Raw genomic sequence first — 16,288 nt, 5'->3', positions numbered from 1 at the left:
GTCATTGTTAGTTTTGTTTACTGTAAGTGATAGTGGTATTTTGATGTAACCCCTTCTCATGTACAGCACCATGGAATTAATGGTGCTATATAAAAAAATAATGATGATGATAATAATAATAATAATAATTAGTGAGAAGTCAGCTCTGGGGGATGATAATGAAAGCAGGATAACGTTACATTATATTAGTGAGAAGTCAACTCTGGGGGATGATAATGAGGGCAGGATAACATCACATCATATTAGTGAGAAGTCAACTCTGGGGGATGATAAAGAGGGCAGGATAACGTCAAATCATATTAGTGAGAAGTCAGCTCCGGGGAATGATAATGAGGGCCGGATAACGTCAAATCATATTAGTGAGAAGTCAGCTCCGGGGGATGATAATGAGAGCAGGATAATGTCACATCATATTAGTGAGAAGTCAGCTCTGGGGGATGATAATGAGGGCAGGATAACATCACACACATATTAGTGAGAAGTCAGCTCCAGGGGATGATAATGAGGGCAGGATAACATCACATCATATTAGTGAGAAGTCAGCTCCGGGGGATGATAATGAGGGCAGGATAACGTCACATCATATTAGTGAGAAGTCAGCTCCGGGGGATGATAATGAGGGCAGGATAACGTCACATCATATTAGTGAGAAGTCAACTCCGGGGGATGATAATGAGGGCAGGATAACGTCACATCATATTAGTGAGAAGTCAGCTCCGGGGGATGATAATGAGGGCAGGATAACATCACACACATATTAGTGAGAAGTCAGCTCCGGGGGATGATAATGAGGGCAGGATAACATCACACACATATTAGAGAGAAGTCAGCTACGGGGGATGATAATGAGAGCAGGATAACGTCACATCATATTAGTGAGAAGTCAACTCTGGGGGATGATAATGAGGGCAGGATAACATCACAAACATATTAGAGAGAAGTCAGCTCCAGGGGATGATAATGAGGGCAGGATAACATCACACACATATTAGTGAGAAGTCAGCTCCGGGGGATGATAATGAGGGCAGGATAACATCACACACATATTAGTGAGAAGTCAGCTCCGGGGGATGATAATGAGGGCAGATAACGTCACATCATATTAGTGAGAAGTCAGCTCCGGGGGATGATAATGAGAGCAGGATAACATCACACACATATTAGAGAGAAGTCAGCTCCGGGGGATGATAATGAGAGCAGATAACGTCACATCATATTAGTGAGAAGTCAGCTCCGGGGGATGATAATGAGGGCAGGATAACATCACACACATATTAGTGAGAAGTCAACTCTGGGGGGATGATAATGAGGGCACGATAACATCACAAACATATTAGAGAGAAGTCAGCTCTGGGGGATGATAATGAGGGCAGGATAACATCACAAACATATTAGAGAGAAGTTAGCTCTGGGGGATGATAATGAGGGCAGGATAATGTCACATCATATTAGTGAGAAGTCAGCTCCGGGGGATGATAATGAGGGCAGATAACGTCACATCATATTAGTGAGAAGTCAGCTCCGGGGATGATAATGAGGGCAGGATAACATCACACACATCAGTGAGAAGTCAGCTCCGGGGGATGATAATGAGGGCAGATAACGTCACATCATATTAGTGAGAAGTCAAATCTGGGGGATGATAATGAGAGCAGGATAACGTCACATCATATTAGTGAGAAGACAGCTCCGGGGGATGATAATGAGGGCAGGATAACGTCACATCATATTAGTGAGAAGTCAGCTCCGGGGGATGATAATGAGGGCAGGATAACATCACATCATATTAGTGAGAAGTCAACTCTGGGGGATGATAATGAGGGCAGGATAATGTCACATCATATTAGTGAGAAGTCAGCTCCGGGGGATGATAATGAGAGCAGGATAACAGCACATCATATTAGTGAGAAGTCAGCTCTGGGGGATGATAATGAGGGCAGGATAACAGCACATCATATTAGTGAGAAGTCAGCTCCGGGGGATGATAATGAGAGCAGGATAACATCACACACATATTAGAGAGAAGTCAGCTCTGGGGGATGATAATGAGGGCAGGATAACAGCACACACATATTAGAGAGAAGTCAGCTCTGGGGGACGATAATGAGGGCAGGATAACATCACACACATATTAGAGAGAAGTCAGCTCCGGGGGATGATAATGAGAGCAGATAACGTCACATAATATTAGTGAGAAGTCAGCTCCGGGGGATGATAATGAGGGCAGGATAACATCACACACATATTAGTGAGAAGTCAACTCTGGGGGGATGATAATGAGGGCACGATAACATCACAAACATATTAGAGAGATGTCAGCTCTGGGGGATGATAATGAGGGCAGGATAACATCACACACATATTAGAGAGAAGTCAGCTCCGGGGGATGATAATGAGGGCAGGATAACGTCACATCATATTAGTGAGAAGTCAGCTCCGGGGGATGATAATGAGAGCAGGATAACAGCACATCTTATTAGTGAGAAGTCAGCTCCGGGGGATGATAATGAGGGCAGGATAACGTCACATCATATTAGTGAGAAGTCAGCTCCGGGGGATGATAATGAGAGCAGGATAACAGCACATCTTATTAGTGAGAAGTCAGCTCCGGGGGATGATAATGAGAGCAGGATAACATCACACACATATTAGTGAGAGGTCAGCTCTGGGGGATGATAATGAGAGCAGGATAACATCACACACATATTAGAGAGAAGTCAGCTCTGGGGGATGATAATGAGGGCAGGATAACATCACAAACATATTAGAGAGAAGTCAGCTCCAGGGGATGATAATGAGGGCAGGATAATGTCACATCATATTAGTGAGAAGTCAGCTCCGGGGGATGATAATGAGGGCAGGATAACATCACACACATATTAGAGAGAAGTCAGCTCCGGGGGATGATAATGAGGGCAGGATAACATCACACACATATTAGTGAGAAGTCAACTCTGGGGGATGATAATGAGGGCAGGATAACATCACACACATATTAGAGAGAAGTCAGCTCCGGGGGATGATAATGAGAGCAGGATAACATCACACACATATTAGAGAGAAGTCAGCTCCGGGGGATGATAATGAGGGCAGGATAATGTCACATCATATTAGTGAGAAGTCAGCTCCGGGGGATGATAATGAGGGCAGGATAACGTCACATCATATTAGTGAGAAGTCAACTCTGGGGGATGATAATGAGGGCAGGATAACATCACACACATATTAGAGAGAAGTCAGCTCAAGGGGATGATAATGAGGGCAGGATAATGTCACATCATATTAGTGAGAAGTCAGCTCCGGGGGATGATAATGAGGGCAGGATAACATCACACACATATTAGAGAGAAGTCAGCTCCGGGGGATGATAATGAGGGCAGGATAATGTCACATCATATTAGTGAGAAGTCAGCTCCGGGGGATGATAATGAGGGCAGGATAACGTCACATCATATTAGTGAGAAGTCACCTCTGGGGGATGATAATGAGGGCAGGATAACATCACACACATATTAGAGAGAAGTCAGCTCCGGGGGATGATAATGAGGGCAGGATAACATCACACACATATTAGAGAGAAGTCAGCTCCGGGGGATGATAATGAGGGCAGGATAACATCACACACATATTAGAGAGAAGTCAGCTCCGGGGGATGATAATGAGGGCAGGATAATGTCACATCATATTAGTGAGAAGTCAGCTCCGGGGGATGATAATGAGGGCAGGATAACGTCACATCATATTAGTGAGAAGTCAGCTCTGGGGGATGATAATGAGGGCAGGATAACATCACACACATATTAGAGAGAAGTCAGCTCCGGGGGATGATAATGAGGGCAGGATAACATCACACACATATTAGAGAGAAGTCAGCTCCGGGGGATGATAATGAGGGCAGGATAATGTCACATCATATTAGTGAGAAGTCAGCTCCGGGGGATGATAATGAGGGCAGGATAACGTCACATCATATTAGTGAGAAGTCAGCTCTGGGGGATGATAATGAGGGCAGGATAACATCACACACATATTAGAGAGAAGTCAGCTCCGGGGGATGATAATGAGGGCAGGATAACATCACACACATATTAGAGAGAAGTCAGCTCTGGGGGATGATAATGAGGGCAGGATAACATCACACACATATTAGAGAGAAGTCAGCTCTGGGGGATGATAATGAGGGCAGGATAACATCACACACATATTAGAGAGAAGTCAGCTCTGGGGGATGATAATGAGGGCAGGATAACGTCACACACATATTAGAGAGAAGTCAGCTCTGGGGGATGATAATGAGGGCAGGATAACAGCACATCATATTTGATAAAAGTCTTGGACATTTCCCTGTCACACTTTCTTCTCTTTACAGGCCATTTGCAGCGGCTTCAATTTCCAGGATGAATATTGTCCTTTGGCTGATGCTGAATACAAAATGGAAAGGCTACACCGAAGGCCTGGCACTACACCTTATGCTCCAAACTTACCCACATTGGAGGATGTCGAAAATGCACTGAAACTGAAAAATTTTGATACACCCCCATATAATGAGACATCACGGCGAAGCTTCCGGAATGCTCTAGAAGGTTTTTACTGTTTTACTGTGCTATCTTGGAAAGGGAGAATGAAAGTTTAATGCAAGGAGATGTTATGTCATCAGTACAAGATTTACATCTTTTGTAGCATCTCTTGCTTTGGCTAAGGCTAGTTTCACACTAGCGTTTTGCTGAGCTGCGGAGGGCTGCAGACTTCCTCCGTAAAGCCCCGCCCACGGCCGCACCTCCGCTGCTCAGCTCCGCCTACATCCGCATGCGGCCTGCGTACTTATCTACCTAGGTACGCAGGCCGTGCAGATGTATGCGGATGGCTCCGCATGCGTCGTTTTGACGATGCGGCGACCCACGGCAACTCGCGTCGAACGCAGCTGGTTGGAATTTTTTTTTCTCTGCATTGTCAAAACGACGCATGCGGAGGCATCCGCATACATCCGCACAACCTGCGTACCTAATGTTAAAGATAGGTAGGCAGGCCGCATGCGGACGTAGGCGGAGCTGAGCGGCAGAGGTGCTGCCGTGGGCGGGGTTTCACAGAGGAAGTCCGCAGCCCTCCGCAGCTCAGCAAAATGCTAGTGTGAAACTAGCCTAAGACAGTCTCTCATTTTTTGATGTCTCATGCGGTGAATATGAGAATCTCCATTTTGTGGTGTCTAATATGGTGGCTATAACAGTCTATCATTTTGTTTTGTCATGTGTCAGGACTATGAGAATCTAATTTTGTGGCATCTTGTGCAGGAACTATGACAGTCTCTCATTTTGTTGTGTCTTATGCCCGGACTGTGAGAATCTCTAATTTTGTGGTGTCTCCGGCTGGGACTACGAGAGTCTTTCATTTTCACAAAATCATAAAAGGAGAGTTGGAAGGGACCTCCTGGGTCATCTGGCCCAACCCTCATGCTCAATGCAGGATTCACTAAACCATCTGTCTGTCCAGCATCTATTTTAAGACATCCATTGAAAGAGAACTTCACCACCTAACGTGGCAGCCTATTCCACTCATTACTCACCCTCACTGTCAAAAAGATTTTTCTAATATCTATTTTGTATCTATCTGTATCTGTAGGTAACTCTAACCCTTTCAGTTTCATTCCATTGCTTCTTGTGTTTCCATGTGCAAATGAGAGTAAGGATGGTCCCTCTACACAGTGACAGCCCTTCACATATTTGTAAACAGCTATTAAGTCTCCTCTCAGTCTTCTCTTTTGCGGTCTAAACATTCCCAGATCCTTTAAACATTCCTTGTAGGACACAGTAGGTCACAGTCTGCCTCCCTATTCTGGTAACTTTTCTCTGAATTTGCTCCAGTTTGTTCATCTCTTTTTAAAAATGTGGTGCCCAGAACTGGACACAGTATTCCTTCCAAGGAGGAGTAGAGAGGAATAATTACTTCACGTGATCTAGACTCTATGCTTCTCTTCATACATCCTAGAACTGTGTTTGCCTGTTTTGCTGCTGCACCACTCTGACTTACATGCAGTCTGTGATTTATTAGTATACCCAAGTCTCTCAAACATGCTGTTGCTTAGTTCTATTCCTCCCATTCTGTTTATACAATCCTGCATTTCTCCCTGTTAATTACTATGCTATTAGTCACTTCCCATTGTTCAAGCTTGTCTAAATCCTTCTGAATCCTTTCCGTGTTTTCCCTAGTGTTAGGGTACCGTCACACAGTGGCACTTTGGTCGCTACGACGGTACGATCCGTGACGTTCCAGCGATATCCATACGATATCGCTGTGTCTGACACGCAGCAGCGATCAGGGACCCTGCTGAGAATCGTACGTCGTAGCAGATCGTTTGGAACTTTCTTTCGTTGCTGGATCTCCCGCTGTCATTGCTGGATCGTTGTGTGTGACAGCGATCCAGCGATGCGTTCGCTTGTAACCAGGGTAAACATCGGGTTACTAAGCGCAGGGCCGCGCTTAGTAATCCGATGTTTACCGTGGTTACCAGCGTAAAAGTAAAAAAAACCAAACAGTACATACTTACATTCCGGTGTCTGTCCCCGGCGTTCTGCTTCTCTGCACTGTGAGCGCCGGCCGGCCGGAAAGCGAGCACAGCGGTGACGTCACCGCTGTGCTTTCCGGCTGGCACAGACACAGTGGAGAGAAGCAGAACGCCGGGGGACAGACACCGGAATGTAAGTATGTACTGTTTGTTTTTTTTTACTTTTACGCTGGTAACCACGGTAAACATCGGGAAGCGCGGCCCTGTTTACCCGGGGCCTTCGGCATCGTTGGTCGCTGGAGAGCTGACTGTGTGACAGCTCCCCAGCGACCACACAACCACTTACCAACGATCACGGCCAGGTCGTATCGCTGGTCGTGATCGTTGGTAAATCGTTATGTGAGACGGTACCCTTAGCTATCCCTCCAAGCTTTGCATTGTCTGCAAATTTGACTAGTTTACTTTCAGTTCCCTATCTACATCAATTATAATAATGTTGAACACCACTGGGGCCAGGACAGACCTTGTAGTACTCCACTTGAATAACACTTTTCCAATTAGATGTGCAACAATTTATTACCACTTTTTATGTACGATCACAGAGCCAGTTGTGAATCCACTTAACCGTAGCCTTGTCAATCCAATACTTGGTCATTTTTTAATAATGATAGTATGAGACCCTTTACCCTTTGCTGAGGTTGAGATTAGAGATGAATGAACTTTTCAAGGTTCGTTTCCGTTCACTGAACGATTAGACGTTTGCTAAACATGGTTCAACGAACTTACCTGAACACCATAAAGGTACCGTCACACTCAGCAACGCTGCAGCGATATAGACAACGAGCCGATCGCTGGAGCGTCGCTGTTTTGGTCGCTGTAGAGACGTCAAACCCAGCAGCTCCAGAACGATGCAGGAGCGATCCAGTGACGTAACGGCGACTCACTTATCGTTCTCGCTGGTCGTTAGCTCCATGTAAAACATTGCTGACATCGTTGCTTTTGATGTCAAACATGATGATACACGCCGACCTGACAACGAAATAAAGTTCTGCACTTCTAGCTCCGACCAGTGATCTCACAGCGGGATCCAGATCGCTGCTGCGTGTCAAACACAACGAGATCGCTGCAACGTCACGGATCGTTGTCTTTCTCGTTGCAAAGTTGCTGAGTGTGACGGTACCTTTAGATTCAACGGGAGGCCAACCCAAATGTGTACACAACACATAAAGGGGTGACAAAAAGCTTCTCAAACAGCTAAAATTAGGGGTAGACACTAGGGCTGAGCGACTTTTACTTTTTTAGGATCGAGTCGGGTTTCAAAAGTCGGGTCGAGTGAAATCGGCCGATTATCGCAAAAAGTGGGGGATCGACCGAAACACGAAACCCAGTGTAAGTCAATGGGGAATCAAAGTCGGCAGTGAGTGGAGGACAGGAAAACACCAACAGTGCCCATTTTAATGTCAAAAACATCAATTCTTGTCACTTAAGCTTGTGAATTTTAATTTACCTTATAATAACACTGGTCAACAGCATTTTTGGTGCGAAAGATATTTCATCGAATTTAGGGTATTTTTGGGGTGCTGATTCTGAATATGTCATCAGTTTTGCCAGATTGGCTCAAGTTTTTGAGATTTTTGGTATCTTATTTATAGCACTTGTTGGTAAATGCGACGCATCATCTCATTAATTTCTTTGGATTAGTACTTGAACTGAGCAGTTCTCAATATAGTTTTGTGTTAATTGGTGTTCTAAAAGTTTGTTCATAGCTTGATTTTTGCACTAACTTTATGTTGTTGTCTGTTTTCCAGTGAAAAGCATGAACTCATCAAGAAGAAGTTGTCTTAACGATCCAGACTCATTCTGTTACATTTGTGGTGAATACACACTGCCAAAACATAGAAGAAACATAACAGACTTCGTAAAAAAAAGTGTATTTTGCCTATTTTGGGGTTATGCTTGGGGACCAAGACAAGTTTTGGGCACCACACATAGTGTGCAAAGCATGTATCGAATTATTACGAAAATGGAGCAAAGGACAAAGAAAAAGCTTCAAATTTGGTGTTCCAATGGTGTGGAGAGAGCCAAAAAATCATCATGATGACTGTTATTTATGGTAAACACAGGTACAGGCACATCTTCACAATGAGGGACAGGCCTTCTTGCAGATTCCATGTTACTCCCATTTTCGTTTCTTATGCTTATTGAATCCTTGCACTTGCACTGCACAGAAATAACAGTCATCATGATGATTTTTTGGCTCTCTCCACACCATTGGAACACCAAATTTGAAGCTTTTTCTTTGTCCTTTGCTCCATTTTCGTAATAATTCGATACATGCTTTGCACACTATGTGTGGTGCCCAAAACTTGTCTTGGTCCCCAAGCATAACCCCAAAATAGGCAAAATACACTTTTTTTACGAAGTCTGTTATGTTTCTTCTATGTTTTGGCAGTGTGTATTCACCACAAATGTAACAGAATGAGTCTGGATCGTTAAGACAACTTCTTCTTGATGAGTTCATGCTTTTCACTGGAAAAACAGACAACAACATAAAGTTAGTGCAAAAATCAAGCTATGAACAAACTTTTAGAACACTAATTAACACAAAACTATATTGAGAACTGCTCAGTTCAAGTACTAATCCAAAGAAATTAATGAGATGATGCGTCGCATTTACCAACAAGTGCTATAAATAAGATACCAAAAATCTCAAAAACTTGAGCCAATCTGGCAAAACTGATGACATATTCAGAATCAGCACCCCAAAAATACCCCAAATTCATTAAAATATTTTGGACACCAGAAAAATTTTTTTTTTTTGTTGACCTGTGTAATACTTAGGCATTGAAAATTGGGCGGTCATTTGGCTAAAGTTGTGGGGAGAGGGGTAGAGCTGGCTCAAGTTTTTTGTGGGCCCAGGAAACGCGGACTACGTCACGGCGGTGGAGCCGGGAGAGGTAAGTATTAAAACTTTGCAAGTGCTGTGATCCCGAAAAAGCGGGGGGGCCCACTTGTTCGCATTGGCACTGGCACAGGGCCCCTCAAAGTACGGCGGTGTGTTTGACGGCGGGGGCGCCTCCCAGCGGCAGAGACACTTTTGCTTACTATGAGGGGCCCTGTGCCAGTGACGTCGCCAACGAGTATGCTCCCCCACCTGATGAAGGAACCTGCACTTTCATCTGCACCTTCCTCTTTGTCCCGTGGTATAGTATGCGGGAAGGGGAACCTGACTTTCAGCAGGGTCAGATTCTGGCTGTGTAGAGTGCAAGGGGAATGTAGTGGTCTGGGTCAATGTACCAGCAGACTCATGTAGCAGTGGCTGGGCAATGGGCAGGATGAGGAGGAAACACAGATATAGTCCCAAAGAATAAAGTAGGCTAAATGCAGTTTAAAATTGGTAACAGGAGTAAACAGGCGGCACTGCTTTGTTCATTGGAGGAGAACACCAAGCAGCGGCAGACACCGTTAGTAGGCCCAACCAAACAAATAGGCCAAATGCAAGTTAATATCTGATATAGGCCGAAAGCCTGAAAATTGAAGCTCGGCTATATTCAGTGGAGGAGACAAGCAAGGAGCGGCAGACACGTTAGTAGGGCCCAACCAAACTAGTAGGCCAAATACCGCTTAATATCTGATATAGGCCGAAAGCCTGAAGATTGAAGCTCAGCTTTGTTCAGTGGAGGAGAACACCAAGCAGCGGCAGACACCGTTAGTAGGCCCAACCAAACAAGTAGGCCAAATGCCGTTTAAAATTTCCTGTAGGCCGAAAGCCTGAAGATTGAAGCTCAGCTTTGTTCAGTGGAGGAGACAAGCAAGGAGCGGCAGACACCGTTAGTAGGCCCAACCAAACAAGTAGGCCAAATGCAGTTTAATATCTGACATCGGATGAAAACTGAGGCTCAGCTTTGTTGAGTGGACGACAACTGTAATGGGAGGCAGACACAATTAGTAGGCATAAACAAGAAAGTAGGCAAAATGCAGTTCAAAATTGGTTAGTGGAGTATACAGGCGGCATAGCTTTGTTCAGCGGAGGACAACTGTAATAAGTGGCTCAGACAGATAGAGTAGGCCTACAATTAAAAAAGGTGGCTAATTGCAGTTCAAAATTTGTAATAGGAGTACACAGTCGGCATAGCGTGGTTCAGCGGAGGAGGACAAGTGTAATTAGTGGCTCTGACACACTGAGTAGGTGTAAAATAAAAAAGAACGAAATATGCAGTTCACAATTGGTAAGAGGAGTACACAGGCGGCCTTGCTGGGTTCAGCGGTGGAGGACAACTGTTGTGAGAGTCTGACAGTTACTAGGACAAAATAAATAAGTAGGATAAATGCTGTTCTACATTGGTAAGAGGAGTACACAGGCGGCCTAGCTTGTTTCAGGGGGTAGACAGTTGTAATGTGTGGCGCTGACAGACAGACAGAGGCCTAACCTAAAAAAAGGGTCTAAATGCAGTTCAAAACTGCTAGCAGGACTAACCAGGTGGCCTAGCTTGTTTCAGCATGGGAGGACAACTGTTATGAGAGGCTGACACAGTTACTAGGCACAAATAAGTAAGTAGGCTACATGCAGTTCACAATTGGTAACAGGAGTACAGAGGTGGCATAGCTTTGTTCAGCGGAGGTCAACTGTTAGAAGTGGCTGACACAGTTAGTAGGCCAAAAAACTAAAGTGGGCTAAATGTCAGTCAAGGAATTGGTCATAAATAAACTGGTGGCATAGCGAGGTACAGGGGTGGGCTCCTCTGCAGAGTTGCAGACAGGGGTAGTTGGCGCAAAGTATTAAGGGGTCTAAATGGAGGCCAGGGCCCCTGTATATTTTTACTATTATCTATCATTGCAACAAATTTGTTATGTCTTCAAAGGGTGATTTGTAGTTAAAATTCTGCGCTGCCGCTAAGATGAATTTCAGGAGAGTATAGTTGATTCACAGTGGTTTTATTCAACGCGTTTCAGGGGTCTCATGCCCCCTTCATCAGGAAATACCACACAGAATATACAGGCATCACAGGTATAAATAGTTTTGCTAGGTTACAAAAAAAAACACTGCAGTTGACCTGCCAGTGACCTCAGGTGCATTTTTGGTCAGGATTTTACCTGCATAAAATCCTGACCAAAGCCTGAAGCAAACCTGAACGTGGACACATACCCTTAGGGTATGTTTCCACGTTCAGGAAACGCTGCTTGTTTGACGCTGCGCAGCGCTGCAGCGTCAAACAAGCAGCGTCCAGATGTTCCAGCATAGTGGAGGGGATTTGATGAAATCCTGTCTCCACTATGCGTGGAAACCCGCACGCGGCGGCCCTGCGACTACGGACATGCTGCGCGTCTTTTCAGATCGCAGCATGTCCGTACACCTTGCGGGGACGCAGTGTCCCCGCAAGGCATAACACAGGGCGCTATGGGAGAGAGCGATCATCCCGGATGTGAAGAGTTAACACATCCGGCATGATTGCGTCCCAGAAAGGGGGCGGGGCTTAGCGCCGAGCGGCTTCGCCGCTGCGGCGATTCCGCCGGCCATCCTGACCGTGGAAACATACCCTTACTCTGCTGTTCTTTGTGATCACTGAGTGCTGTGCATTCATTCATTCCCCTCCCTTGGCAATGCTAAATTGTCTTTTGTTACATATGATATCTATCATTGGTCCTTGGACAGGTGAAGTGTTACTTCCACTTTGTTTCTACGCTCACCTTAAACGCTGGTTTGCTGCTTAAACTGTTACTCTTATATACGTGACGCAATTTTAAACTCACTAATTATAATTTTCGTAATTTTAGATCACCACAAATTACCACAAATTAATCTTCATATATATATTTATATTTTTTAATGTTAAATAATAAAACATGATTTTATGCCACATTCAATGTAAAGATTCCAATGGATTTTTGATAAGAAAAAGCAGCTTGTCGATTCCACACGGTAGTTCATCTGTAAGGCATTCGCTTCTGAACTAGAGAAATTCCTTTTCTTACAGGTTCTTGTCCATTTAAGTAGAGTTTTTTTTTTTTTTTTTTTTTTCTTTGTTCCTCCTCCTAAATGCTGCAAATTTTGAACTATTGTCTAGAAATATAAAAGATGTCAGTGTATTTTTTTCATTATATATACCTCTCTTAGGGTATGTTTCCAGGGTCAGGAAACGCTGCTTGTTTGACGCTGCGCAGAGCTGCAGCGTCAAACAAGCAGCGTCCAGATGTTCCAGCATAGTGGAGGGGATTTTATGAAATCCCGTCTCCACTATGGGTGGAAACCCGCATGCGGCGGCCCTGCGACTACGGACATGCTGCGCGTCTTTTCAGATCGCAGCATGTCCGTACACCTTGCGGGGACGCAGCGTCCCCGCAAGGCATATCACAGGGCGCTATGGGAGAGAGTGATCATCCCGGATGTGAAGAGTTAACACATCCGCCATGATCGCGTCCCAGAAAGGGGGCGGGGCTTAGCGCCGAGCGGCTTCGCCTCTGCGGCGATACCGCCGGCCATCCTGACAGTGGAAACATACCCTAATCGTTTGAATTGTTAATTGTGTGTTATCATTGAACTTTGACACTGAGTCATCTGACCTGTTTGCGCCCTTTTTTTTGTAACCTAGCAAAACTATTTATACCTGTGATGCCTGTATATTCTGTGTGGTATTTCCTGATGAAGGGGGCATGAGACCCCTGAAACGCGTTGAATAAAACCACTGTGAATCAACTATACTCTCCTGAAATTCATCTCAGCGGCAGCGCAGAATTTTAACTACGAATCTCCCTCTGAAGACATTATTTTCTCTGGTCGGTGAAGACCTGTGGATCTGCAGCAGCCGCTATCTACATGCTCTAATCTCATCCTAACCAGGTGAGCAAATTTGGTGTATATTCTCCTCTGTGTAACGTGGATAAGACCCTATTGCGCTCTTTGTCTCCCCATTGTTTTACAAAACAAATTTGTTATGGCAGTTCCATTTAAGGATTTAACAGCACAGACTGCACAGTGGTGGGGCAGGGAGAGGTAAGTTTTTCAAGTGGTAGAGCACAGTTCGAGCTGGGGGGGGAACACTCTCTCGTGGGCGGCGGTACTGGCCCAGGGCCCCTCATATTACGACAGTGTGTCTGACGTTGGTTGTGCACCACCACCGTCAGAGACACTTCATTGTACTATGAGGGACCCTGTGCCAGTGCCGTGGCCCAAGAGTGGGCACACCCACCTGTCCAGGCAAACGGCACTCGCACGGGTGCTTGCGCCACGTTGTGACCACGGCCCTGTGGGGGGAGTCAGCCCATTTAGGGAGGTATACAAATGGTCTATAGTGGACATTCGGCACCTGAAAATGGCGGAATTGGAGCAGTCAGTAAGAGGAGGCCAAAAACAAGAAATTTTTCTGGCAAGCTACGTGTCAGCAGGGGAAGGTGGGGCAAAATAATTCGAAATCCATGATTGGTTCATTTTAATGAAGGTTAGATCATCAACATTTCAGGGAGCCAGGCGTGTCCTTTTTCGGTCAGTATTGAACCAGCAGCACTGAAGACTCTTTCTGAGAGTACACTAGCAGCTGGGCAAGCGAGCTCCTGTAATGCATATTCTGCCAATTTGGGCCAGGTGTCTATTTTAGATGCCCAGTAATCAAAGGGGAATGACCTGTGAGGGAGAACATCGATAATGGCGGAAAAATAGTTGGTAACCATACAGGACAAATGATGTCTCCTGTCACTGCGGTCATTGCGAAATCACTCCACAAGCTGGTGAGAAATCCCCTCTGTCCAATGCCACTTCGGCTTTGTGCACCTCTGCCATGTTGCCCCTTACAGCTCGTGTGAGAACCATCAGCGCCGCTGTGTGCTGGGAATGCCTGAACCAAACGGTCTACAAGAGTAGCTTGTTTGGTAGCTAATATTTGCTCAAGGTTCTCATGTGGCATGATATTTTGTAATTTGCCTTTGTATCGTGGATCCAGGAGGCAGGCCAACCAGTAATCGTCATCGGTCATCATTTTGATAATGCGGGGGTCCCGTTTTAGGATACGCAAGGCATACTCTGCCATGTGGGCCAAAGTTCCAGGTGTCAATTCACTGCTTGTGCTGGGTTGAGGAGCACTTTCTTGAAAATCTACCTCACTTGTGGCCTGCAAAAACCCTGTACCTGACCTTGCAACGCCACCAGTTTCTATTTCCCCCTGAGAAGCATCCTCCTCCCATAAATATTCAGCCCCATCATCCTCCTCCTCCTCCTCTTCATCCGCCACCTCGTCCCGGAGACTTCCCTGACCAGATAATGGCTGACTGTCATCAAGGCTTCCCTCCTCCTCGGCTGCAGACGCCTGCTCCTTGATGTGCGTCAAACTTTGCATCAGCAGACGCATTAGTGGGATGCTCATGCTTATGATGGCATCGTCCGCACTGACCAGCCGTGTGCATTCCTCAAAACACTGAAGGACTTGACACAGGTCTTGTAGCTTCGACCACTGCACACCAGACAACTCCATGTCTGCCATCCAACTGCCTGCCCGTGTATGTGTATACTCCCACAAATACATGACAGCACGCCTCTGCTCGCACAGCCTCTGAAGCATGTGCAGTGTGGAGTTCCACCTTGTTGCAACGTCTATTATTGGGCGGTGCTGGGGAAGATTCAATGATCGCTGATGGTTAAGCATACGGCTGGAGTGGATGGGCGACCGGCGGATGTGCGCGCAAAGTCTGCGCACCTTCAGGAGTAGGGCTGGTAAATGAGGGTAATTCTTGAGGAAGCACTGCACCACAAGGTTCAAGGTGTGAGCCAGGCAAGGTATGTGTTTCATTTCGGAAAGGGCTATGGCAGCCATAAAATTCCTTCCGTTATCACTGACTACCTTGCCTGCCTCAAGATGTACACTGCCCTGCCATGACAGTTTCTTGCTGCAAGTACTCGGCCAGTACTTCCGCGGTGTATCTGTTGTCACCCAAACATTTCATTTGCAGCACAGCCTGCTGACGCTTACCACTAGCTGTTCCATAATGGGACACCACGGGTGCAACACTGGCAGCTGCGGATGGAGTGTTCGTGCGACTGAGCTCTGTGGACGAGCTTTCGCTTCTGGAAGAGGAGGAGGAGGTGCAAACGCCTATAGCCAACTGTTTCCTAGACCTTGGGCTAGGCAGAACTGTGCCACTATGGCTGTCCCCACATTAACCCAGTGTGCCGTGATGGACACGTAACGTCCCTGGCCATGCCCACTGGTCCATGCATCAGTTGTGAGGTGCGCCTTTCTACTGACCGATTGCCTCAGTGCATGGACAATGCGTTCTTTGACATTGTTGGAGTGCTGGGATGGCTTTTCTCACAAAGAAGTGTCGCCTGGGTAGGTCATAGCGTGGTACTGCGTAGGCTATCAGGGCTTTGAAAGCTTCACTTTCAACCAACCGGTAGGGCATCATCTCTAACGAGATTTGTTGAGCAATGTAGCCATTCAAACCCTGTGTACGCAGATGAGAGGAAGAGTACTTTCTTTTCCTATTGAGAGTCTCTTGTAGGCTGAGCTGGACTGGAGAGCTGCATATGGTGGAACTAGCGGGGGTGGTGGTGGACATGGCAGATTGAGAGAGGCTTGGTGATGGTATTCTTGATGTGGGCCTACCTACAGTGTTTCCAACCAAGAACCTTGTGATTCCCTGACTGCTTTGGCCTTGCGACAATACCTCCACATTTGTTACTGGTGGTGTCATAACCGGTGGGCTTCCAGTGAGGGAAGCAATGTTGCGTTGCTGACTAACTTCAATTTGAGCAGGTGCATCAACGGTACGGGAAGTTTGGTAGTTAGTCCATGCTTCCAA

General features: G+C 46.0%; 2 protein-coding genes across 3 annotated transcripts in view; one reads left to right on the top strand and one right to left on the bottom strand.

Annotated features, from left to right (window-relative positions):
* LOC143781227 (tyrosinase-like) overlaps positions 1–16,288 on the top strand; it is a 301,860-nt gene that overhangs the window by 170,828 nt on the left and 114,744 nt on the right. For both annotated transcript variants that reach the window (XM_077267712.1, XM_077267711.1), the window contains exon 3: positions 4,370–4,583. In XM_077267712.1, coding sequence (XP_077123827.1) covers positions 4,370–4,583 — 214 coding nt within the window. The remainder of the gene's footprint in view (positions 1–4,369; positions 4,584–16,288) is intronic.
* LOC143781228 (uncharacterized) overlaps positions 1–16,288 on the bottom strand; it is a 254,177-nt gene that overhangs the window by 167,756 nt on the left and 70,133 nt on the right. The window lies entirely within an intron of this gene.

The sequence above is a fragment of the Ranitomeya variabilis genome, chromosome 6 (genome assembly GCF_051348905.1).
Source record: "Ranitomeya variabilis isolate aRanVar5 chromosome 6, aRanVar5.hap1, whole genome shotgun sequence".
Taxonomy (NCBI): Eukaryota; Metazoa; Chordata; class Amphibia; order Anura; family Dendrobatidae; genus Ranitomeya; species Ranitomeya variabilis.
Note: the sequence above shows the minus strand (reverse complement) of the source record. Positions and strands in the feature narration are given on the sequence as shown.